The sequence below is a fragment of the Grampus griseus genome, assembly GCF_964374135.1.
Source record: "Grampus griseus genome assembly, chromosome: 11".
NCBI classification, from domain to species: domain Eukaryota; kingdom Metazoa; phylum Chordata; class Mammalia; order Artiodactyla; family Delphinidae; genus Grampus; species Grampus griseus.
Genome location: NC_139005.1, coordinates 39101393 through 39127637, shown reverse-complemented (window position 1 = coordinate 39127637; position 26245 = coordinate 39101393). Strand labels below are relative to the sequence as shown.

The window sequence follows — 26245 nt, the reverse complement described above, 5'->3', positions numbered from 1 at the left end:
AGAGTCAAATGTACAGTGATCCTTTGGCCTCTATATGTCGATTTTGTACCTACTGTTTAGGGGTGGTGAGGTAGCCGCGGCCTAGGACCACAGACAAGAGAGGCCAAATGCGGCCTGAACACCAGCGATGATGGGAAATGGAAAGTCATCGTTTTCAGCGAGCGCGTTCCACAGCCCGCGCTCCCTCCGCCTCACTCTCTCTGGAGCTGAGTTACCGACAGACAGCTCTTCTAGCCACCCAGCCGCGCCTTTTCTCAGCGCCCCGCCCTCCCAGGCTTGATAGGTAGCCAATGGTGACACAGAGTTGTAGGCGCAGTAGCCAATCAGCGGTTGGGAGCCCGGAAAGGAATGGTTAGAAGCGACTGGCGCTGCCAGACCGTAAGCAGCGTGGCGTGGCTGCAAAGGTAAGATGGCGGCGGCGCTTGCTCTTCGCCTTTGCAGTTAAGCTGCTGCTTGCCCCGTCTGTCCGTTCCGAGCTGCTACTCTGCCTCAAGTCAGCGTCAGAGTCAGTCTCCTCTAGGCTCCCAGAACCCAGATTCTCCGGTGCCCGGAGCTTTAGGACAAAATGGCGCTTGCACGGGCCGCCGAGGATGGGCAGGGCCCAGCCGTGAGCTCTGAGGCGGGCCGGGACAAAGGCGGCGTGCGCGGAGGCGGGGGTGGCGGGTGGCCCTGCGGGTTTGCCGCGCCGCGTGGGTCCGGCGCTGGCGCTTCGCCCTCGTGCCGCGGCTCTGCGAGCCCTTGAGATGCTTTCAGCCTGGCGGTGGTCGGGGTGGGGGGCGGGCTTGGACTGGGAAGTTGAGGTGAGGCAAATTCACTAACGCTTGGGGGGACCTGGACGGAGGGGAGTTAAGGAGCGTGACTTCCGCTTGTCTTTTAGAAGCCATGCGCAGTCTGCCCAGATATCGTGGAGCAGGAATTTTCGGGAAGGGTAAGGGCTTTTTGATCTTTTGTGTGACCCTGCAGGTTTTGGTATGAACAGGATTCGGATCCACGTCTTGCCGACCAGTCGGGGGAGGATCACCCCAGTGCCCAGGTCTCAGGAGCCCCTATCTTGTTCGTTTACTCATCGCCCATGCTCGCAACCTCGTCTGGAGGGGCAGGAGTTTTGCATTAAGCATATACTTGAAGACAAGAATGCCCCTTTCAAGCAGTGTAGTTATATATCTACGAAGAATGGAAAAAGATGTCCCAGTGCTGCCCCAAAGCCTGAGAAGAAAGATGGGTATATATGTATAGATATCTGTCGTTTGTACTTTCAGTTTTTAAGTGAGAGGAGGATGTGGCATGATGTGGGTTGGGAATAGCTGCCTAGTTTTTTATGTCACGTGCTTGTAAAATTGAGGTTATGGATATATCCTTCGAAAATTTAAAAAAATGGTGAAAACTGTAAGGAGACAACTCCCAGTTGGGTCACTTTGTTATCTCTTTGGATCTTTTCCCTTATCTGTAAAATAAGGATTATTCTTAACCCTAGGTTCCACGACTCTTGGCTGTCCTTGAGCCTTAGGTAATAATGCAAAATCATATTAATATATATGTATTTTTCTGGGAAAAACTTCATAGCTTTCATCATTTAAGCAAAAGTATCTATGCAGAAACATAACTTGACTAGATAATTCTGCATATATCATTTGGTTTTAAAATTGTGTCCTACATCTTATTACCTACAGTGGATTGATACTGAAGTAAAATGTTGTCTCCCAGAACCAATTTTGAAAGATGAAAGTGAATCTCTTTGATTTGTTGTGAAATGATGTCAGCATTTTTAGAGATGGAATGTTTTGTTTGATGGATAGAGCACTACTAGGTTATGCTCCCTGCATTTCCCATTGGTAATACCAAATGAGTTGACCTTGGGCCAGTTAAATTATTTAGCTTTACTGGCATTTTTAATTTATAAATGAAGATAATAGTCATTTTAGTTTCCTGAAAATGATCTAAAGATCAGTGTCTGTGAAAATAGTTGAACTCTTTTAAGAGAGAACCAGAGTATAAAATGTTAATATTTTGTCTCCTTAGGGTGTCCTTCTGTGCTGAACATGCCCGTAGGAATGCCCTTGCACTTCATGCTCAAATGAAGAAGACCAATACAGGGCCTGTGGGTGAAACACTCTTATGCCAGCTGAGCTCATATGCCAAGTCAGAGCTGGGTCCTCAGACTCCAGAAAGTAGCCGCAGTGAAGCCAGCCGAATTCTGGGTAAGGGTCTTCTCTCCCAGAAAGAAAAAAGAGGAAAAAAGTTAACAAAGAACTTAATTTGGTTTAGCACAGTGCCTTGAACATACGTGCCACTTGATAGTACAATATTATTGTTAATTCATAGGCAGTTTGGTGAGAAGTCAGGATTGCCATGTTGTTCACTATTCTTTTTGGTTTTAAGTAGTGGGTGCTTAGGTTTACTACCCTGAGTTTGACTCTTTCCTTCAATGCTGTTTTTATACTTACCATCTTTGCTAGGTAAGGTAATTTCAGGAAACAGAATAATTTTGAGTTGGCCTTTCTGTCCCTTTGAGGGCATGGTTAACTCATTTGTGTTACAAGTACTCATACTTGGGATGTATTTTCTTAAGCCATTTTTATTTGTCAGTGCCTCTGTACTAAGCTTTTTTAATTTTAAGATTTGGGTTGATGTGTTAAGTAATCTAGTTTTGTGTGGTGGAGTTACAGAGGTGGGAAGTCTTAATGGCTGCTCTCCCTTCCTTGCCTCAGATGAAGACAGCTGGAGTGATGGGGAGCAGGAACCCATTACTGTGGATCAGACATGGAGAGGTGACCCTGACAGTGAAGCTGATAGCATAGACAGTGATCAAGAAGATCCCCTAAAGTAAGTTGTAACTCCACATAGGGCTTTTAAATATTTTAATAGTTAGTATGTGGAATGTAGTACTGCATGCTGTTTAGTAGATTAATAACCTAGGAGGGTTGAAGATAGCTATTTGTGAGCAGTAATAAATAGCTTCTGCATATTAAAGTGTCATTGTTCATCACCATCTTGCTTCAGGGTAGGATTTGATTCTTTTTTTAGAAGTCTTGTAATTTGGGAAAATTTTGGGACATCAGATTCTACACATGAGAAAGTGTAGGGGAGAAAATAGATTTCTTGGACATAGGAGTGGGAGGTGGGTGGAAATCAGTTAGAGAAGAGAAAATTGATGTGAATTGGTTCTTGGCTTAAACCTCAGGAATAATAAAGTGATTATATTTGAATAACTACTTTTTTTTGCAAAGTTCTGTCTGATTAATTTATTTGTTTAAGAAAAATTAAAAGGTGTTCAGGAGCTTCCTTTGGTTTCATGCCAAAGAAAGAGAAACTGATTTAGAAACCCAGAAGTGAGTAATCAACCTAATTATATCTTACTAAGGTTCTGCTCGTCACTTAACCCATGTTTGCTTTGGAGTTGTAGACATATTGCCACTCAGAAGTGTCATGTTTCTATGTGTCATGGTTTGGGTTTAGTTTTTGTTTTCTTTCTGATTTCTGTCTCATGACACTTCTCACTGACAGTTCAGGTGGAAGAACTCTGAATAGTGGGAGGGGTAATGGATTTCTAGACTTGACTGTGTTTGACAAATTCTTAGAATAGCATTTTCTTCGTTCCTTGGATTCTGAAGTTTATAAGAGGTCATTTACGATTACACTTTCTGAGTAGAATAATTTCATCTATTTAAGTAATCTCGATGTAGTAAGCTATTCAGGAAGTACTTGTTTGGAGAGTCCATCTAAGTAGTTTGAGAAGGAATGTTTGTTTCAGGATTCTTTTACAGTAGAAGCTTTATACCAAGCAACATATGTGTTGTTTTTTCCCCCCCTCCTCCATTGTGCTTCTAGAAATGCCGAACTTGCTTCTTTGAGGAGGTGTACACACTGTAGGGTCACAGAATGACTGTCTTTTGGTGTGGTAAACGCTCAGTTTTGAAGGTCCAGAAACTCGATTTTGTCAGTAGTAATCTAGAGTGGATCAGTCTCTAGCGGACACATTCATTCTAATCTGACTTAACAAGAGATTGCTATATAAACCGAAATACCAGTTAATTTTATGAGAAGTATAAATGTTAAGAGGACTAGGTACTTGATGTTAGTTTCCTTTAAAAGAAACATTCAAAGGGGAAAATAAAGCCTCAGATGTGCTCAACTATTAGGTAACTAAATATAAGGCTTTCCTTAATTCTCCCAGTGATACTATTTAAAAAAATTTTTGACCAACTAAAATCCAGTTGTCCCTCATACTTTGAGGGGGATTGGTTCCAGGATCTGACCCGGGTACCAAAATGCAAGGATGCTCAAGTCCCATAGTTGGTCCTCCATACCTGGAGATACCCACCAGCGGGAGTAAATAGTACTATACGTATATGCATTTTTAGAGATGTAAGTAGAGTTGTTAATTGTCTGCTTACAATATTTAATTCATTAATGTGGTTACATATTATATTTAATATAAGTAATGAAATTCTTTTAATTAAGAATTTTCATCTTTGGTGCTAATTTTTATTTATTTATTTATTTTTGGCTGCGTTGGGTCTTTGTTACTGCATGCGGGCTTTCTCTACTGCGTCAAGTGGGGGTTACTTTCGTTGCGGTGTGTGGGCTTCTTATTGCGGAGCCCGGGCTCTAGGCACACGGGTTTCAGTAGTTGTGGTTGGTGGGCTCTAGAGCACAGGCTCAGTAGTTGTAGCGCATGGGCTTAATTGCTCCGTGGCATGTAGGATCTTCCCAGACTAGGGATCGAACTCGTGTCCCCTGCATTGGCAGGTGGATTCTTAACCACGGTGCCACCAGGGAAGTCCCGGTGCCAATGTTTTTGTCATCATTTTTGAATCATTAAGTTTATAGCATATATCTTCACTTACTTGTTTCAGAAAGGGTTCTTTTTGAATTGTTTATGATGATGTCATTAGAGATTTTATCCTAACTAGAATTATTGTTGGCATATTTTTCCCCATTGTAGGTACATATATGTGATTTCTCTCAAAATAATCATTTACTTAATTGCTTTGTAAAAAGTAATCTTTAAAAGCTTGTTTCCAGGATCATCCAACACTGGTGAAATTTTAGCTTAAGAGTAATTGTTAAATCTTTCCCTATTTAAAAAGTAAGTTTTATCATGTGACTTCTACACGCATCCAGAACTTGTTTTGGTAAAGGTCATTTCAGGTTATTGAGTCTTCATCATTGTTATCAAAATGAAGACATTTGAGAGAATGCACTTTTAAGAAGAGACACTGTTTAATAGAATATAAGGTGACTCTCTTTTTTGAAGTTGAATTCTAATAATAAATCCTAGATTTATATTTGTGTATATCAGAGCAAGAAGAATTAGTACATGACTTTAATAACTAGCTGTGAATGTCTGGGACATCCATCTTTAAATAAATGATCCATTTTTCACATGAACTAGGCATTCATATTAGTTAGGGTGCTCATCCTCTCCCACCCCCGCCCCAAATGATTTGTAGTAAATTCTAATTTTAGTGGCTTCCCATTTATAAATTATAGTCCCCAGATCATTGGTTAAATTCTCTTCTGACAGGGTACAATGAAATTAATTTCATTTTAACAAACTTGGTACTAGGTTAAGGCCTCAGTATTTTAGGGGGTACAGACATATTAATGCAGACATGCCCCATTTTCCTGAATATGAATAACCTAGTCACCTTTTTTAGACCTTAGATATTTTTAAAACCTTTTCACATTTTCTGATAGTCTTAGATTTTGTCATTTCTGTAATTTTCTGGGGTTTTTTAATTTCTTTTCACTTATTTTTATCAGAGTACTTTGTAGTTGAAGTTCTCTTATACACAGGTAGTTTTGTCTCCTGTTTATGTTTAGGAAAAGTTTTTGGCAGAGATTACTTGCTTTCAGTCCTAAAGTTAATAATTTTATTCTGTGTATTTCAGTGATTTAAGAGTTAAATTTTAAAGAGCACATATTTTTGGATTCAAAATTAGTATGTAATTTGTGTGTATTGCCTTTTAAATAACAGAAATAATTTTTACTCAGTCAGAATATGAAAATAGCAAGTCAGGGTATATATCTAGCTTGTTCTTTCTGTTTATATAATGATCACATAAGACAAATGGAACCAAAAATCTTTTAAATTTGCAGTTAGTCCCTTAAACTTTGAGTTAAATCAGAGGCAGGAACCAGTCTTTAATTAAACTGACATTTAAACTGATTTGCTTATGCGACCTCATTAATCACTAGAATACTTTTTTTTTAAAGTTCTGTTGATTCATATAGTTGGTGGCAAAACTTAATAAAGTTGGGCTTCCCTGGTGGTGCAGTGGTTGGGAATCCACCTGCCAAGGCAGGGGACACGGGTTCAAGCCCTGGTTGGGGAATATCCCGCGTGCCGCAGACCAACTAAGCCTGTGAGCCACAACTACTGAAGCCCGTGCGCCTAGAGCCCGTGCTCCGCAACAAAGAGAGGCCACCGCGATGAGAAGCCCATGCACTGCAACGAAGAGTGGCCCCCACTCGCCGCAACTAGAGAAAGCCCGCGCGCAACAAGGAAGACCCAACGCAGCCAGAAATAAATAATAAATAAATTTATTTAAAAAAAAAACTTAATAAAGTTGCTGTGGATCTAGATCTTTGGCAAAGGGTTACTCCAGGGTCCGATATTTTGAGAATATTGTCAAAATGAGCTGAGGACATTGACTAGCCATTGTGACCAGTGTTTTGAGGGCCTGTGTAAACTCCAAAATACAAGTGTATTTTTATTTTTTATTTCTATTTAATTTTAATTAATTAATTTATTTTTGGCCGTGTGGCTTGTGGGATCTTAGTTCCTGGACCAGGGGTTGAACCCGGGCCCTCAGCAGTGAGAGCATGGAGTCCTGACCACTGGACCGCCAGTGTATTTCTCTACGAGTATATTTTTAAATTAGAAGTCATAATTGTTTGTTATCTTTTGTGCTTTAATTAAAATGTATTGAGATACATGCTGCTAAATTAAACACTCTTAAGCTGTCCTGACTGTGATTTTTCTGTATTAAATTATTAAATGGAACAAGAATGTGGATTAATAAAAATTTTGAGTATTCTATATCTTTACTCCTATTAAAACATAATGCAAATAACTGGGGAAAATAATGAAACATTTCCTTTTTCCCATATTGTGATATCGTACATTAGTATCCATTCTTGGGAATTTTCTTTTTTGTTTTGTTTTTGAGTAACAACTTGAATGGTAAAATGCTGTGTGAAAACATTCCTGTTTAATAAGGTGATTGTCTCAGCACTGACTGTTGAATAGCAAATCTAAGTCTCACCTTCACTCCTTTTTCCTTCTAAGCTTGGGTTTTATTGTTGTGCTTTCTTATCCTTTTTGAATTGTCTCTTTTATTTTAGGCATGCTGGTGTCTACACAGCGGAAGAAGTGGCCCTGATTATGCGTGAGAAGCTTATTCGTTTGCAGTCTTTGTACATTGACCAGTTTAAACGACTTCAGCATCTACTCAAAGAGAAGAAGCGACGTTACTTACACAATCGCAAAGTGGAACATGAAGCTCTAGGCAAGTTTTATGCCAGTTCCGATAAGTTGTTGTGGGTTCAACATGTGAATTTCGTAGTAGTTAGACTTCTGTCTTGTTACCTGGACTGGAGAAGGATTTGCTTTTGAAGCTGTTGTATGGGCAGATTTCTCTGTTTTCTTCTTGTTAGTTTGGGGACGCATCCTTGATTGGTTGCTTGGCAGATAACATCTTGACTGTTGTGACGTTCTAGGTAGTAGTCTCCTGACTGGCCCAGAGGGACTTCTTGCCAAAGAGCGAGAGAACTTAAAGCGTCTAAAATGTCTTCGGCGGTATCGTCAGCGCTATGGAGTGGAAGCCTTACTACATAGGCAGCTGAAGGAGCGCAGAATGCTGGCCACAGATGGTGCCGCCCAACAGGTAATTTTTGTATATACCTCTAAGGTGTTACATTTGTTTTATTTACAGAGTTAGGGTAATTGTCAAAACACTGTTGTACAGTCTTGGTTCTGAAATCTAACTTACTGGACGTGGGGTTTATTGAAAAGAGCACTTATCTGGAAGTGCAGAGACATGGGTTTTGGATCCCTTCTGATCAATTCTGTACCTGCACTGATAACTGAACTCTGTTTTCATCTGCATATTGAAGGGTTGCCATAGATTTCTAAGTTATTTGGTTCAGAAATGCTTCAGAAACAGGCACAGAATGCCTAATAGATTGGGACTCTTGTTTTAGAAGGCAGAATAATAGGAGCAGTGAAGGTCAGGAAGTAAGGTTGACAAGCAGAGTTAAGCGATTATTCTTAAATTTGTTCCTCAAGCCCCTGGTCTCTGCATCAGTAAGAGTAAGTCCATTTTTGGGCTTCTCTGGTGGCACAGTGGTTGAGAATCCGCCTGCCAATGCAGGAGACACAGGTTCGAAACCTGGTCCCGGAAGATCCCACATGCTGTGGAGCAACCAAGCCTGTGTGCCTCAACTACTGAGCCTGTACTCTAGAGGCCTTGAGACACTACTACTGAGCCCGTGCACCACAACTACTGAAGCCGGTGAGCCTAGAGCCCGTACTCCGCAACGAGAGGAGCCACTGCAATGAGAAGCCCGTACACTGCAACAAAGAGTAGCCCACTCTCGATGCAACTAGAGAAAGCCAGCAACATAGACCAAATGCAGCCAAAAATAAAATAAAATTAATAAATTAAAAAAAAGAGTAATTCCATTTATTTATTTTATTTTATTTATTGATTTTTTTTGTGGTACGCGGGCCTCTCACTGTTGTGGCCTCTCCCGTTGCAGAGCACAGGCTCCGGACGCGCAGGCTCAGCGGCCATGGCTCACGGGCCCAGCCGCTCCGCAGCATGTGGGATCTTCCCGGACTGGGGCACAAACCCGTGTCCCCTGCATCGGCAGGCGGACTCTCAACTACTGCGCCACCAGGGAAGCCCTATCTTTTCTATTTTTTGAGGCTCGACGTAAGATTACGATTTAAAAAGGGTTCTGCTAAAAGACAAAATAGTTTGAAAACCATTAGGCTGTGTATCACACACTTTTGTAATACGGAGGAATTGTATTTCGAATTATGGTTGATTCATTATTTGGACATGAGGTTTACATTTTTTTTTTCCTTTTGCATAGTATTGGTGAATAAATTTGTTAAATGTTCAAGTTTCTAGGCTTTAAGGATACAGTTTTCTTATATAAGTAAGTGTTTTCATAGATAATTTGTTTTGACTGACCTGTTTTCTCCATTTTAGGCCCATACCACTCGTTCCAGTCAGAGGTGCTTGGCCTTTGTGGATGATGTTCGTTGTTCCAATCAGTCTCTTCCAATGACCAGACACTGCCTTACCCGTATCTTTTTGCTCTGTTCAGTTTGCTAGCTAGACTGAAGGCTAAGTGGGGATCTGTGATAGTTTAGTTAATTGAAGGTCTTTGTTTTCCTTTGGCCCTGAATCAAGGCCAGCAGTTTGCTGAAGCTGTTGGTTTCAAGCAGGAGCCTAAAGAAATCTCTTTCTATGGTCTGTTGGCCATTTCAGAACTTTGGAAATGTAATGGTCAATTCATTAGAAAGAAACATCTGTCATTGGTGATAGATACGGGCTAATACTCACTTGTAGTTGATTAATATTGGGATTCCAAAATTTAGAGATCCCTGATTTATTAACTCATTCATTAGAATTATAATACTGTTAAATCCAATTACTACAAAAAAATTGCTGAGGATCCAAAAACAGTTGGATGATTCTGAAATGTGATCTTTCTTTGAATATTATCCTTTTATGGTCAGGGCCCTGACTTGTGTATTTTAGACTTCATTCAGATAGGAAACTTACATTTACTAGTGGGCTGTAAAAGTTTTTGAGCTGTATATTGAATTGTGAAAGTGCATCTATATGGTGGACATTGAGAAAGTTACTTTCACAGTAAACGCACTATTTAAATATGGTGATCTTCATTATATAAAAGGCATAAATCTTGCTGGATTTCATTTGCCTGGCAAGATATACAAATATTTGGAAAGTAAAATGTATTTTCTTTAATAAGAAGGGAAGGAAGACTTTCTTGCTCTTTTGAAAGGAAAACTGATTTTTTCTCTATTCTGCTTATTAAATATTTTACCAATTTATTAATTATTGTAACAAATGTCTGGTAAAGGATTACTGTCCTTAATATATAAAATTCTTGTGCAGAGTAATTAAAAACTAAAGATAAATGCTCAAAACATAATTGGGCAAAGGCTATCTATGGACAGATTAAAAGTAGAAGTGGCTGATAGTTGAAAAGTATTTACCTTTACTATAAATAAGTGAAATAAGAAATAAAACAAGGAAGTTTTTTTAATCCATACTTATTTTTTTTTGGCTGTGCCGCACGGCTTGTGGGATCTTAGTTTCCGGACCAGGGGTTAAACTTGGGCCCTGGCAGTGAGAGCCCTGAGTCCTAACCACTGCACTGCCAGGGAATTCCCTAATCTATAAATTTGAGACTTATCTATGTATGAGATTTAATGAGAAAGTTTCAAAAGTTTGTGAGGGAATGGTGAAATGGGCCCTTCTAAACTCTGCCAGTGGGACTGTAAAGTGGCACGGGCTTTTAGAAAGCAGTTTGAGAATATTCATATTCTTTGATATGATAACGTCACCTCTGAGAATTTATTTTAAGACGATAATCAAATGCAGACGATTATGTTACACAGAATTCCTCCAACCGGAGAGAGCCTTAAAATTTTCAGAGATGGGGAATAGAGAGGAAAATTGTGACACAGCATAGTATGGAATATGTTCAGGAATTAAACATTGTATTTAACAAAATTTATGAATGACATAGGAAAATGTTTGATAGTGACAAAAATAGAGTATGGAATTCAGTAGAGTATGTTTTAACTACATGGAACTAATACTAGGAGGGAATGTAACAGAAATGTGACTATTTTTGGATGGTGGGGTTATGAATGCCCTTTTTCCCTCTGCTTTGTACTTTTCAGGTTTTCTTCAGTGACCTTGAATTACTTTATAAGGCAAAAAACCCAGTTTATGGATATTGAGTATTTTAGACTTACAGCACTATACTCAAGATAGTTTATTAGAATATTAAGATTTTAAAAAGCAAAGTTGAAAATGTATGTGAAAAGAGAAGGGAAGTATTATTTTTCTCTTTTATGCTCTTTTCCTTTCCACTCTGTAGTTGCCTAAGTCACTTACCCTTCCTTAAGTCCTTATCCCAGAGAAAGATGCGACTGCCATTGGTGACCTGTTAACTCTTTACTCTGGTCTAATGGAGACACCACTGGACTGAAAGTGAAGGACCCAGACTCTAGTTGTAGGTCAACCATTCCCTTCTTTGTCTGTTGTCCCTATCTGAAAGGAAAGGGGGTGGAGGAGGATGGGGGAGGGCTTTTCAAGGATACTGTGATATTAAATAAATAAGAGACTTGTGAAAATCCTTCGAATTATGTGAAAAAGGTTCCAATTGAAACAATTTAATGGATTCACATTTAAAATTTTAATAATTTAAATAAGATTGAGCTTCTTAAGCATAGAGATTGCAAATCTGATTGTTCCCATCAGATTCATGTTTGTTCATTTGAGCGCTGATTTTCATTGAATAATTATTTGTTTACTTTGAGCTATATACTGTTCCTTTAGAGTAGTGGTTCTCAACCGGGGCCACTTTGTACCCCATTTGGCAGTGTGTGGAGACATTTTTGTTTTGTCTTAACTCTGATGGGGGTGCTACTGACATCTAGTGGCCAGAGGCCAGGAATGCTGCTAATAAACATTCTACACTGCACAGATAGCCGTAATGCCAGTGGTGGCAATGCTATGAAACTCTAATTTAGAGTTTATCAAGTTCTAAGGAATGGATTGAAAAAAATGGCTTTTGTTCAAGAGGGTTTATTAGGTTTAAAATTTATAATGTACATTAGATTTTTTAACGTCAAAAAACTACCTTAAAATTTGGGGGATAAAAATTACCCATTCTTCCATAATCCTGGGTACAGTTTACAGAAAATTTTGCTTTCTGGTTTAAAAAATAGGCCCAAGTTTGAAATAATAGTTGTCTATTAATCTAGGGAAAATAACCATGTAGTTAGGATTTCAGGAAATGATAAAACTTGAGTAAAATATTTTGTAGAGTGACTCGAATCAGAATTTTGTTATCTGATCATGATTTCAATGTTGATTCATCCCACAGAACATCTTTGCCAACTTGGAAATATAGCCTTTTTCTGCTTCTACCCTTAAGTTGTTAGGGCTCCTGGAGCATTCCTGGACTACTTCTTTCCATGCACCATAAGCAGTTATTTTCTTCTTCCCTTTCTTTTTTTAAATTTTTTTTTTTTTTTTTTTTTTGGCTGCATTGGGTCTTTGTTGCTGTGCGCGGGCTTTCTCTGGTTGCGGCGAGCGGGGGCTACTCTTCCTTGCGGTGCGGTGGCTTTTCTTGTTGCGAAGCATGGGCTCTAGGCACGCGGGCTTCAGTAGTTGTGGCACGTGAGCTCTAGAGCGCAGGCTCAGTAGTTGTGGTGCACGAGCTTAGTTGCTCTGCAGCACGTGGGATCTTCCCGGGCCAGGGCTTGAATCCGTGTCCGCTGCATTGGCAGGCGGATTCTTAACCACTGTGCCACCAGGGAAGTGCTCTTCTTCCCTTTGTTTTTGGGATCATAACAGGACTCCAGTGATACCACCCCCCTGAAAAAGTGTGTGTGTGTGGAAATTTAATTTTATTTCCTGTCAGGATAGGATACCTAGTTACTATTACTGGAGCTTCTATTTTCCCCAACACCCTGCTTCTTTAAACAAATGTATCATGTAAACATTTTGGAAACAAGGTTCAAAAAGTTTTGAGGAAGTTTTTGCCCCTCTGCTTAACAGCAGAAACAACATTGTATCTCTTGACTCTTGGAAGGGGTTGCTAGGGGCCTCTGCAAGCTATTTGCATTTACCATGACATGTTTCTTCTGAATAGGTACAGTTTTCTAGGATTGTTAACTGCTGTTTGCTTAGCACTATGTTTTGAAATGTTTTTCATTTGACTCATAGGGAGAACAAGATTAGTGTCTCTACTTTAAATGGAGGTTGGGGACTAGTTTTACATTACTGGTAGAGCTAGAGTTATGCTAGTAAATGACAATTTGAGAAGTAACTTTAAAAATTGCTACCTGCATTTGGTTCTGTATCACATGTAACCAAATATCATGTGTTGTCCAGACCTTGAATTTTACATGGCAGACACCTCCTTTGTGCCTCCGATAGATCCATTTTATTTCCCTTGACCATTTTTCTACAGATATTTGTCAGGACACGAATCAGGTTCTCTTCAAATGCTGCCAGGGGTCTGAAGAGGTACCCTGCAACAAACCAGTTCCTGTAAGCCTCTCTGAGGATCCCTGCTGCCCACTGCATTTCCAGTTGCCTCCTCAGATGTATAAGCCCGAGCAGGTACTGTCTGTGCCAGACGATCTGGAAGCCGGCCCCATGGATCTGTACTTGAGTGCTGCTGAGCTTCAGCCCACTGAGAGTTTACCTCTGGAGTTCAGTGATGTAAGTTAGAGAAGCTCTGCTCTGGTTGGCCCTTGAGGCAAGGCCTTATTTATTAATGGTGAGAATAGGTTAGTCTTTTGTGGTTTAAAAAAAAAGAAAAAAAAGAAAACTTTGATAAGTTTTTTGAAATGATATGTGTGTATGGTTGTATTTGTATGTTAACATATTCATTTAGAGACAGTTTTAATTTACAGAAGTTTTTTTTTCTGAGGGAATGATAAGGGAAATTTTAAACTAAGGGAAATTGGAAAGTCAAGATTATGGTTGGATTTGTGTCGCTGGGAAATTTGGTGCCCATCCACAAGGTAAGTAATTCACTTGAATCTTAATAATACAAATGAATTCTGATATCTACTTGACAATGTAAATTTGTGTTTTGGCCCTATAAGAGTTCTCATTTTCAGATTAATGTGTCCTCCCCTAAAAATGACTCTAAACTTAGCTCTGCATACTGTTTTTCATTTTTGATATGTTATTAAAGATTCTGTTGTGAATGGACCAGAACAACAGTGATCTCCCTAAATATTTACTTTTATAGCCTTCTAAGTGTGTACACTACTCTACCTTTTTCAATCTGCTCCTTGATTGGTCCCAGTGCATAAACCCATCTCTGATTGCATTTGTTTCCTTAATTAGCACTACCCTACTATATCATTCACTTCAGGGATCAGTTGACATTCCATCTTTTTTTTGGCAGTTTGCTTAATCTTTAGCCTTTTGGATAAAGGTCTTCATTATTTATTCTGAAGATAATTCTTCTGAATTTCATAATAAAGGTGTCTTGTATCAATATATAACCATGACATATTTAAAGTGATAAATCTAAATGGAAAATTCAATATAGGTTACAAGATTGTTTGCCTAGGGGTAGAAGCAGGATTTGGGTGGCCTCGAGTGTTGCTCACTAAAGAAGATATATCAGGACAGGCTAATATCTGAAAAAGTGGCACTAAGAGTAAACTGATTCCAGGGAATTCCCTGGTAGTCCAGTGGTTAGGACCCGGCGCTTTCACTGCTGTGGCCTGGGTTCAGTCCCTGGTGGGGGAACTAAGATCCCACAAGCTGTGCAGAGTGGCCCCCAAAAAGAGTAAACTGATGCCAATTAACTACGCCCCCTCCTGTTGTGGCTGTATACTGTTTGTAGGATTAGTGAACTTGATTTTTGTCACTTCATTTATAACAAACTTATAATTTTTGTTATAATCCTGATTATAATTGCTTTTTAAAAAGTTTCTTTCAAACAGATTCATAAAATATGAGAACCTTAGAGATTATGTACTCCAGTGCTTCCCAGAGTTTTCCAATGAGATTATGTTGAAGAGAGTAAATGAATAGATAGCCCTAGATTGATACAGCTTTTTGTCCACTTCCCTTCATTTTACATGTGAAGAAAACCCAAAGAGGTGCTATCTTTCCTTTTTTTTTTAACTTAGTAACGAGCAGATTTATAGGGTCTAAAAAATAACCTAATCACTACATTGCCGAATTCCCTTCAAATATTAATGTACATATGTAGTAACTAGCACATGGATTTTACATAGATGTACTAGGTTATTAACTTTTATTTCATCTGATTGTTAATTTCTAGAGCCATTGCTATTTTGACCTTTTTGCTTTTCCCCTTTCACATGTTTTTGCATTAGTTTTAAACATTGTTTTCTTAAACTTCTGATGATCTAGAGCTAAGAAAATATGACTGTTCCAGTATGTTTGAAGATTATGTTCTTGTTTGCTCTTTGGAGAATAGTAACACAAAACATTAGAGATTATAAGATGTGATCATAGCCTAAAAGTGACATTTAAGGAATCTTAATTTTTAAACATTTAAAAATATATTGTCAGATCGTTTAATATTTATTTTATGGTGTGAATTTTGTAAAGAATGTATGAGAAGTAAGTTGATTTTTGAGAATCTCATGGGTTTTTAAGATGGACCTTTGTTAGAGGTTTAAAAATGATAATCAGCTATTTGTACTTGATCATCTGTTATGTTTGAATTAATGTACTTTAGATGAACCACGTTGGTCGTTAAAAAGTAGTTTTATTCTTAATCTTTGGAGGTAGAAATTCTCCAGAAAATGTTGAAACAGTTCTGTTTTAGAAAAGAGTTTTTGTCCTCCCGTACATTCTGGATATATTTAACTAGTCTTTTGCTGGGTAAAAATAATTTCTTAATTATGTGAATTCCACCCAGCAATCTTACCTATGTTCTTTCTTAGATATCATTTCTGTTATACTTATTAATAATTTCTGGTAACTTTACTTGTGGGAGGACCAGGTATCAGATATTCATATGGGTAAAAGTTCAGCCTTTCATTCTGGATATTAACACTTGCCTGTTTTCTGTCCTTTGATCCGAGGATATTTGACAAATAAGAATTTAATACCTTAATCCTATTACTTTGAGCTTGCTCTCTTTTTGTGTTTGTTTTTTGAGCTCTGTTTTTGACATAGAACAAAATGTGGATTCTGTCTTTGTGTCCTGATTCATTCCTCTTAGGATAGGCATTTCTGCTGATCCTTTCTTCTTATTTTAGGTTCCTGTTCCCAATTTTAATTCTTATAAAAGACAACACTGAATATGTGAGGAAAGCCTTTTCAGTATCTGTTTTTGTTTGAAAAATTTCTGTACCACTGTTATCTTGAGACTTGGAAACCTTTTGCCACACTGCTTAAATGGGTTCTTTTAAATTTCAAGTTAATTATTTATACAGTTGACCCTTGAATAACACGGGCTTGAACTGTGCAGGTCCACTTACACACAGCTTTTTTTCCCAGTAAATTCTTACTACAGTCTACATGATCCACAGTTGGTTGAATCTGAGGGTATAGAACCATGGACAGAGAGGGCTGACTGAAGTTATACACGGATTTCTGACTGTGGGCATCAGTGCCCCTAACCACGGCGTTGTTCAAGGATCAAGTGCATAATAATTGTGCATACTAAAAGAATCGGAGAAAACAGTTCACAGTCTTACTTAACAGTGTGAGAACATGGTGGTTTCTGTGGATAGTACAGAAGTTTCTAACACATCTGACGTAGATGTTAGGTAGCCAGCTGTATCCTTTTCCTTATGTTTCTGCTTAAGTTGAGCAGCTTTAAGTCCAGCACATCCTTTAATTGTGTTCTTTTCTTTACCTTAATTATCTTGAGGATGTGATTCTTGTTTTCGGTGATCAGCACAGCAAAGAAAGGGAAAGGATTTCAAACTCTTAGACTTATTTTAAAAGCACAGAACTTAGCTTTTCTCTAGAAGCTCAATTACTGGAAACACAGAGCCTCTATAAAGTAGCTTGGACACAGAAGAGTACAAACCCTTGGGTAGTTTTCACTCTTGGGAAGCAGAGTTTAGCAGTAGATGCTTAGACAGCAGAGGGATGAAAGTCAGTTTGACATATTGTCTGAGTCTTTATAGTGCTTTAGACCCTGAATCAAGACCAGTAGTTTGCTGTAGCTATTGGTTTCACACAGGAGCCAAGAGCAGTGTCTTCCTATGGTCTGTTGGCTTCAGCCCCTCTGCGGGAATGGCCAGTTCAGTTGGAAGAAACATAGTCTGTAGAATACAATGTTTTGTGCGTGCGTGTGTGTGTGTGTGTGTGTGTGTGTGTGTGTGTGTGTTTTATTATTTATTTGGCTGTGCCGGGTCTTAGTTGTGGCACTCGGGATCTTCCTCACTGCGTGTGGGATCTTAGTTGTGGCACATGGGATCTAGTTCCCTGACCAGGGATTGAACCCGGGTCCCCTACATTGGGAGCTCAGAGTCTTAACCACTGGACCACCAGGGAAGTCCCCCTGTGTGTGGGTGTTTTAAAGAGCAATTGGATATGTTAGGTTTAAGAATCAGGGGCTTTTCTCTGTGGGGATAGGGACTTAACTAAAATATTTCCTGGCCATTCGGAAGGACTTTGAGTTTTTCATCTTCCTTCTTTCTTCCCCCATCCCTTTTCCTCTTTTGCTCCCTGGCTCGCTTTGTGGCCATTAGAATATTAATCAAGTGGTCTCATATTGTCCAATCTATTAAGTCAGTATTTCATGTTAATTTGCATGTATGCTGATTGTCCATATTAGATTCATCGCTGGTGAACTTAGATGCCGACTACAGTTAGTCTTAGAAGTATATGCTTTTTTTTTTTTTTTTTGGTCACGTGGATCCTAGTTTCCCAACCAGGGATTGAACCTGTGCCCTTGGCAGTGAAAGTGCAGAGTCCTAACCACTGGACCACCAGGGAGTTCCAGTATATGCTTTTTAAAAATATTTCTTTTTGTGGTAAGATATTTGTAATGTAAGATTTACCATTTTAAAGTGTACAGTTCAGTGGTATGAAGTACACTCAAAACATTGTGCAACCATCACCACTGTCAATTTCCAGGGCTTTTCTGGCAGTGCAGACAGAGACTGGACTCATTAAACTGTAACTCCCACTGCCCCTCTATCTCCAACCCCTGGTAGCTCCTGTTCTACCTTCGCCTCTGAATTTTTCTGTTCAAAAAAGATATGCTTTTTAAAGCTACTATAGTGGTCTGTGCTTTATATTTGGCAGCAAGGAAAAAATTCTCAGTGCTTTTCAATCTTATCCCATTTGTTGCACACTCTGGGGAACTCGTTATTTGTTTTAAAGGTAGGCGAGGGGTGAGGGAAGTAAGGGAGAATTCTTCGAGGTTCGCTGAAAAATGCCAGCTTTAGCTTATTGGTCCCCTTGATATTGCTGATAGGCTTTTTTCTCTTTCCTTTCCTAGGACTTGGATGTTGTGGGTGACGGTATGCAGTGCCCTCCTTCACCCTTGCTTTTTGATCCTTCAGTAACCCTTGAAGATCATCCTGTAAAAGAAATTGCTGAAGGCCCAGTGGATATTTTGGCAAGTGAAGAATACCTCCAGCCAGGCAGAGGGTCCCCTGCTGGCTGTGGCCAGCATGTACTCCTGGGGGTCGGGGTTGTCATCACTAGCTGTGCAGGTGCTCCAGATGGCACTTCTCCAGATGGGCCTTAGAGAGAACACTTACTAGCTCCTGGTCCCCGTATCTGGGAGAGCAGGACAAATTTATTTAGTTAACTAGAAAAGGTTGAGACAAGGAGTGTAAGAAAATTGTTGCTTTAAGGGAGAGTTCAGCCCTGGAATTGTTTTCATCATAGAGTTAAGCACAAGCAGCACGATTTGGCTTCTTTCTTTGAGCTTTGGGTGGGACACTCATGGCTCTGACTGAAGACCTGCAGTTATACTATAGCTGTTGGTTTCAAACAGAGGCCCAGAGGACTGTCTTCCTGTGATCTGTTGGCTGTTCTGGAAACTCAGCAGAGAATGGCTATTTCATTTGGAAGAAACAACCCACAGCTCTCCTTTCCATTGGGAGGGCCTCGGGAATGCTACAAGTAATGACTTCTGACTCCGAGGGTCAGGGATAGTTAAGTATGGGGAAGAGCAACCGCATAGAGTTATATCTGCTGTCTTGTTCTTGTTGCTACTATACATGGGCATTATATAAGTCAGATTCATGCTTCAGACCACAGTTAATGAGTTTGTAACCACAGTGACTTTTCTTTTAACAGGGCCAGATGCAGATGGCTGGAGATGGGTGCAGATCACAGGGATCCCGAAATTCTGAGAAAGCCTCTGCGCCATTGCCTCAGAGTGGAGTGGCTACTGCAAACGGAAAGCCAGAACCCGCTTCTGTCAGTTGATAGTTTGCTTTGGGAACCAGTTGACTTTGGAGGATTTGTATTTCCCATTTAAACAAGTATTTCTGACCGTCTCTCACTAAAGGACAACCTGGACTACCTTGTTTTTCTTCTGGGTTACTGAGTGCTATAGTCAAACCACATGTTGGGGGAAGGGACCAATAGTGTCTAAGAATTGTGGATGTCTTCCCACTCTAGGCAAGGAAGAGAGACAGGTGATTCCCATCGGAGCTGCTGAGATTGAGAGTATTTTGGGACTGTGCCTAAGGGGAGAGAGAGTTTTGTAATGCTGTTTCCCAAGTCTAGGGATGTTGATGGACCCAATGGCTGTTTATCTCTGTCTAGCAGCCTGTTTTAGCCTTTCCTCACTTCTCACCTAATTGGGTAATCTGAAGCCCCTCCCCTCAGTGAACTCTGACCTATAGCCTCTGAGAAAATAGCCCACAGGACTGGGCCCTCCTTAACCATCCATCTTGCTTCTAACCTATGTAAATTTCTGTAGTGGCTATCTTATGTAAGATACAATAAAAAATTATCGTACATAGTTTCTATTAAATGTTAAAATGTTATGAAAACAATCACTTGAATGCATGTTTTGTTTGTGTTTGAGAGAGAGTGTGTCTGTGTGTATTTTGGGTTTTCAGGGAGCTGCCTCTGATGGAAAAGGGAAAACAGGACACATACTTCCATCCCAAGAAGTAAATACATTTTCAGTAACTTAATTTGCTTTTGGTTTTGGTTGGGAGGATAAGTTAAAAACCATGTAAGAAGTAAATGGAAAGGGTGGGACTTCCTTATTAAGGAAGCCTTCCTACCCAGAGTTATGTTATTTCTGCAAATATCTCCCAAATGTCTTCTTTTTACCCTCTGTGCCGCACCCCTCCTCCCAATCCCATTTCTTTCTCACAATTAATGCCTGATTATTGTTGCAAAATTCTCTAAGGCTAGGAATGTGTGTATAAAACCTCTAGAGAAATTGGACCTGATGCTGGATCACAGACATAAACTGTCAAGATTATTCTGATGATGAATCTAAGGGTAGGGTTAAAACAGACGTTCAGGTAGGGTTAATTTACCTATGCTAGAAGTTGTCTGTTACTATAATGCAATATGACAAGAGGCCAAAGATTACCTTTTATAAGAACTGAACTGAGGAACAGAGAAGGGTTGTACAGTTAACATCATCACCACCATCACCTTGGCTTTAGTTTAAATATTTACTTCCAGGGAATGGTTAGGAAATGACTCAGAAGACCCATCAGGTGAATCCTGACATCACCTGTAATAGGGCTTGCAGTATACTTTTTTACACTGTATCCACAAAGACAGATATTACTTCTTAAGCAGCTTGAACATACCTGCTTCTGCAACAGGATTAAGATTAAAACATCCTCTTCCCATTGTTTTATTTTTTTCTTCCCATTGTTTTATTTATTTGTTTATTTTTGGCCACTCTGTGTGGCATCCAGGATCTTAGTTCCCTGACCAGGGATCAAACCTGTGCCACCTGCAGTGGAAGCATGGAGTCCGAACCGCTGGACCACCAGGGAAGTCCCATCTTCCCATTGTTTTTAAAGGTAACCTGCAAACCACTAGCATCCACATCACCCAGTGTGATTGTTTTGTAAACTCCAGTTTCTCTGGAGTTCAACTCTTACTAAGTCCCCAGCATGCTCCTCAGCGGAGTCTGCTCTTATGCTGCAGGTGATAAGGGCCCCCTTTTAAGGAACCCCTCTGTCTCTCTCACCCTTCAGCTATCTTTAAAAATTAACTGTACATTACATCCCCAGAATGTATTAATCTTATAACCGGAAGTTTGTATCTTTTGACTACCTTCACCCATTCCCCCTATCCCCACCCCTCCATCCCCCTTCACCTCTGGCAACCACAAATCTGCTTTCTGTTTCTATGAGTTTGGGTTTTTTTTAGATTCCACATTTAAGTGAGATAAGGTGTTTATTTTTCTCTGTCTCACTTATTTCACTTGGCATAATGCTGTCAAGGTCCATTGTTGCAAATGGCAAGATTTCCTTCTTACAGGAAGCTTTGTAAACAGTATGTGGCTGGGATAAAGATAGGTTGATGCCTTCAGAATCCAGCAACCAGGATAGTATAATGGGCAAGAGGTCATAGTTTCAATCTTCTTTGAATCTAGCTTCCTCTAAGTGGAGACAGTGTTTTCTGGATTCCCTGTTCTTTTATTTTCCTAACACTTTGGGGTCCCCAGCTGGCTCGGCTGCCCAAATCCTACAACCTGCAATGATTGGCCACCCTGGTTGTAACCCCAGGTCATCAAGACTGTCACTATCCTGGCATCATCAGGCAATACCAACTGGCCTCACTGTTCAGCCCCTGTGGATGGCTGCATTTGAACAGTGTATCTAACCAAAGTCCCTCGGATCTAGTCTGCTGGTTCTAGTGCCCTCCTGCTTTGATCAGGTGTCACTTATGCAGCTGAGTCGAAGATGTAGGGATGGGAGTGATGAGTAGAGAATTGAGGGCTACGGTTTGAAAAATGACTTCTATTCCCTCCCCCAGCCCTATATTTGTGCTGCCGATTAGCGATAGCTACCTGAATGTCCTTTAAACCTCCTCTACCTATGTCTCATGACTTAGTGAATGGCATACCATCCTCTCTGCCTAAACTGGAAGCCTAGCAGTCATCCATTGTCCTTCCTCTACTCTATAGCCCACATCTGATTGATTACTATCTGGTTGATTCTTCCTTCATAATATCCCCTGAGTTTGTCCCCTTTATCTCTACTGACATTACCTTATTTTGAACCACAGGTTGCAAACTGGTGACGTTTGCACCAGATTTGGCCATTTGATTGGGTTTAGTTTTGCACAATTTTAAAAATAAAAAAGTTACATTGAAATTTTCTTGAAAATTTGTAAGATCTAGCAATACCGGGCAGTATTCTTGCATGAAAACTTATTAATTGGAGCTGAATAGTGGCTATCTTTTTAGAGAAGTTATGTGCTTTTGATTTTTCACAGTTCCCACCATTCCCTATTGTCTTTAGGACCTGCCTGCTTCACTCGTTTTTGTTACATGTCTGGCTCCTGCAGGGACTGGAATCTGTGACCCCTTGTTTTCTCTCAAGAGAAAACCTTCTAACTGGTTTCGCAGCCTGAAGTTTTACCCTTCTTTAACCCATACTGCAGCCAGAATGATCTTGGAAAGAAACTTTATCCAGTCACTCCACTGCTTATGCCAACCTCTAGCCTTCAGTTGTATCTCACTGTTGTCAGGAACAAACAGCTCTTTAGTATGATGACATTTAAGACCCTTCATGATCTGACCTTACTTATCTAATGTCAGCTCAAGGAACTGTTCCTTCTCTTACACATTACTCTCCAGCCATATTCAACTTCTTGGATTTATTTGAAAAGAAAGCATTAAAATGTGGCCATGTGTCTGGGGTTTGGATTCAGAAGGATATGGACTTAAAAAATTTGCTGCAGGTTTTTTTTGGCAGATACTATCAGGTTAGCAAGTTTCCTGTCTATTCCTGGTTTGCTAAATTGAAAAAAAAAATCACACTGAAATTTTTCAGAAGAATTCTGCGTCTATTGAGATGACTATGATTTTTCTTTTTTTATGTCTAATATGTTGAAAAATTTATTTCTAATTATAAGCATATTTTTTTATTCCTCATATAAACCCTACTGGTCATATTTTATTATTCTTTTTAGACATTCTTGGATTTAGGCACTGTCTCTCCTCTCTCTGTGTTTATATATGTATGTTTTGGAAATTTTGCATCTGGGCTTATAAATGAAATTGGTTGGTAATTTTTTTGTTTTGCTATCATGGTTATGCTACTCATAAAGTGAGTTGGGCTTGTATCCTTTTTTCACATTCTTTGGAATAGTTTGTGTAAGATTTGAATTATTTTTTTTTCCTTGAATATTTAGTCGAACTTGCCTATGGAGCCATATGAGCCTAAGTTTTCTTTGTGGAAAGACTTGTTTTCTGATTCAATTTATCTACTGATACATGATTACTAAAATTTACTGTTTCTCCTTGTGTTGGTTTTGGTAAGTTATGTATTTTCTAGGAATCTGCCCATTTCACATAAGTCTTCAAACTTATTACAGTTATTTATAATATAATCTTATCTATTTTAAGACTGAGTAACATTTAGTGATTCTCTTTGTTTCATTCCTGTTATTGACTGTCAGTGCATTCTCCCTTTTTTTTCTTAGTCTCTCCAGATATTTATCAATTTCATTAGTTTTTCATTAGACTTTTGGTTGAGTTGTCCTTTTCTAATGGATTTTTGTTTTCTATTTTATGTAATTGTGCTCTTTATTATTTCTTCCTACTTTCTGCCTCAAATAATCTATTATTTTTACATCTAGTAGTGCTTTTGCCTAAAAGTACAGGCATATCTCATTTTATTTTACTTTGCTTTATTGTGCTTTGCATATACTGGTTTTTTAAAAACAAATTAAAGGTTTGTGGCAACCCCGTGTCAAGCAAATCTATTGGCACCATTTTTTCCAACAGCATTTGCTCCCTTTGTGTCTCTGTCACATTTTGATAATTTTCACAATATTTCAAACTTTTTCGAGGCGAGACCCTCCACCAACAAAGAGATTACGACTTGCTGAAGGCTCAGATGATGGTTAGCATTTTTTAGCAATAAAGTATTTTTAAAGTATGTACATTGTTTTTTTAGACATACTGCGGTTACATACTTAATAGACTATAGTATAATGTAAACTAAACTTTTATATGCTTTGGGAAACCGAAAAATTTGTGTGACTCACTATTGTGATATTGGCTTTAATGTGGTGGTCTGGAACTGAACGTGCAATATCTCTGAGGTATGCCTGTTTATTTGGCCTCACATTAACATGTGTATATCAGCTTTCCTGCTCTCTCTTAAAAAAAATTTTTTTTAACTTTTACGTTTTGAAATAATTATAGATTTTTCTCAGAAAGTTGCAAAGATTGTACAGAGAGATCCTGTGTATACTCTAACCAGTTCTCCCCAGTGGTTACATCTTATATAACTATAGTACAATATCAAAATCAGGAATTTGACATTGGTACAATGTGTGTGTATAGTTCTTTTTCATCTTATCACATGTATGTATAGATTTGTGTAACGACCACTGCAATCAAGATATAGAACTGTTCTATCACCACAAGATCTCTTTCATGCTGCCCCTTTTATAGTCACATCCACCCTCTCCTTCCCATCATACTTAACTTTGGGCAAGTACTAATTTGTTCTCTGCCTTTATAGTTTTGTAATTTAAAAATGTTGTATAAATGGAATCATACAGTCCGTGACCTTTTGAGATTGTTTTCATTCTGCAAAATGCCCTTGAGATCCATCTAATTTAATTTGCCTGTATCGGTAGTTGGTTCCTTTTATTGCTGAGTAGTATTTCATCACATTGATGTGTTCTATAGTTTAAATGTTCACTTAATTTTTTAAATTGAAATATGGTTGATTTACAATATTATATTAGTTTCAGGGGTATATCAGAGGTGAAGCAGTTCTAGGTGATGGCAAGATTCAAGATGAGGCCATGGGAATGGGTGACTGAAGTGGAGCAGAGGTGAGGCTTATTGTGTTGAGGAGGCTAGGTTTTGGAGAGGACACTCATGGATGTTTGAATCACTTGGGGGTAGGAGTAGATCTTGGGTTGGAGAGGAATTCTATGAAGTAAGTTCCAGTGTTCTCAAGGAATGAGGGAGAGTAACCAAAGGGAGATGGTAGGCATATGGCCAAAATACATAAACCTCAAAGAAACAAGAGACTTTAAAAGAAGGTGGAGTTAGTGATGGTCTTAAAGTGCCAGGAGTAGCTTTTGCACAGCAAAGTAAACTATAAACAAAATGAAAAGACAACCTACGGATTGGGAGAAAATATTTGCAAACAATGTGACTGACAAGAGCTTAATTTTGAAAATATGCAAATAGCTCACACAGCTCAATAACAAACAAAATGAAACAAACAAAAAAGAAAAACAAGCAACCCAATAAAAAAATGGGCAGAAGGCCTAAAAAGACATTTCTCCAAAGAAGATAACCAGATGCCAGTAAGCACATGAAAAGATGTTCAACATCGCTAATTATTAGAGAAATGCAAATCAGAACTACAATGAGGTACCACCTCACACTAATCAGGATGGCCATCATCAAAAAGTCTACCAATTATAAATGCTGGAGAGGGTGTGGAGAAAAGGGAACCCTCGTACACTGTTGGTGGGAATGCAAATTGGTGCAGCCACTGTGGAGAACAGTATGGAGGTTCCTCAGAAAACTAAAAACAGTTCCCATGTGATCCAGCAGTCCCACTCCTGGGCATACATCTGGACAAAACTCTAATTTGAAAAGACATGTGCACCCCATCAACAGCACTATTTACAACAGTCAAGATATGGAAGCAACCTAAATGTCCATTGACAGATGAATGGATAAAGAAGATGTGGTATATATATATACACACAGTGGAATATTAGCCATAAAAAAGAATGCAATAATGCCATTTGCAGCAACAAGTGGACCTAGAAATTATCATACTAAGTGAAGTAAGTCAGAAAGAGAAAGACAAATACCATATATTACTTATATGTGGAATCTAAAAAATTATACAAATGAACTTATTATGAAACAGAAAGAGATTCACATAGAAAACAAACTTATGGTTACCAAAGGAGAAAGGTGGCGGGGGGAGAGATAAATTAGGAATTAGCAGATACAAACTACTATACATAAAATAGATAAACAGCAAGGTCCTACTGTATAGCTCAAGGAAGTATATTCAATGTCTTGTAATAAACTATAATGGAAAAGAATCTGAAAAAGAATATTTTATATATATATATGTATATAACTGAATCACTTTGCTGTACACCAGAAACTAATAAAACATTGTAAATCATCTATATTTCAATTTTAAAAAAAGTGCCAGGAGTGAGATTCATTACTTCTAGATCCAGATATACCTGGGTTTGGGAGAATAAATAGTCTCTACTTGAGGCTATTTTTACAGAGGATTTTGAATTTGTGTGTATTATTTCTATGCAGATTT

The 26245-nt window shown here is 39.0% G+C and overlaps 1 protein-coding gene across 7 annotated transcripts; it reads left to right on the top strand.

Annotated features, from left to right (window-relative positions):
- The first annotated feature begins 350 nt into the window (after positions 1 to 350).
- On the top strand, positions 351 to 19759 carry KANSL2 (KAT8 regulatory NSL complex subunit 2). Of its 7 annotated transcripts, none has more exons than XM_082666542.1 (10): positions 351 to 404; positions 878 to 928; positions 2020 to 2198; positions 2709 to 2823; positions 7351 to 7514; positions 7726 to 7892; positions 9225 to 9321; positions 13258 to 13511; positions 18250 to 18369; positions 19059 to 19759. In XM_082666542.1, exons 3-10 carry the CDS (start codon positions 2075 to 2077, stop codon positions 19188 to 19190), a joined length of 1173 nt encoding a protein of 390 aa, XP_082522668.1. In that variant the 5' UTR covers positions 351 to 404; positions 878 to 928; positions 2020 to 2074; the 3' UTR covers positions 19191 to 19759. The 7 variants fall into 7 exon arrangements, with proteins under 7 accessions (XP_082522668.1, XP_082522665.1, XP_082522664.1 ...); XM_082666539.1 differs by lacking the exon at positions 878 to 928 and adding an exon at positions 964 to 1222 and having other exon boundaries at positions 367 to 404; positions 13258 to 13409; XM_082666538.1 differs by lacking the exon at positions 878 to 928 and adding an exon at positions 964 to 1222 and having other exon boundaries at positions 367 to 404.
- The last annotated feature ends 6486 nt before the right edge of the window (positions 19760 to 26245 follow it).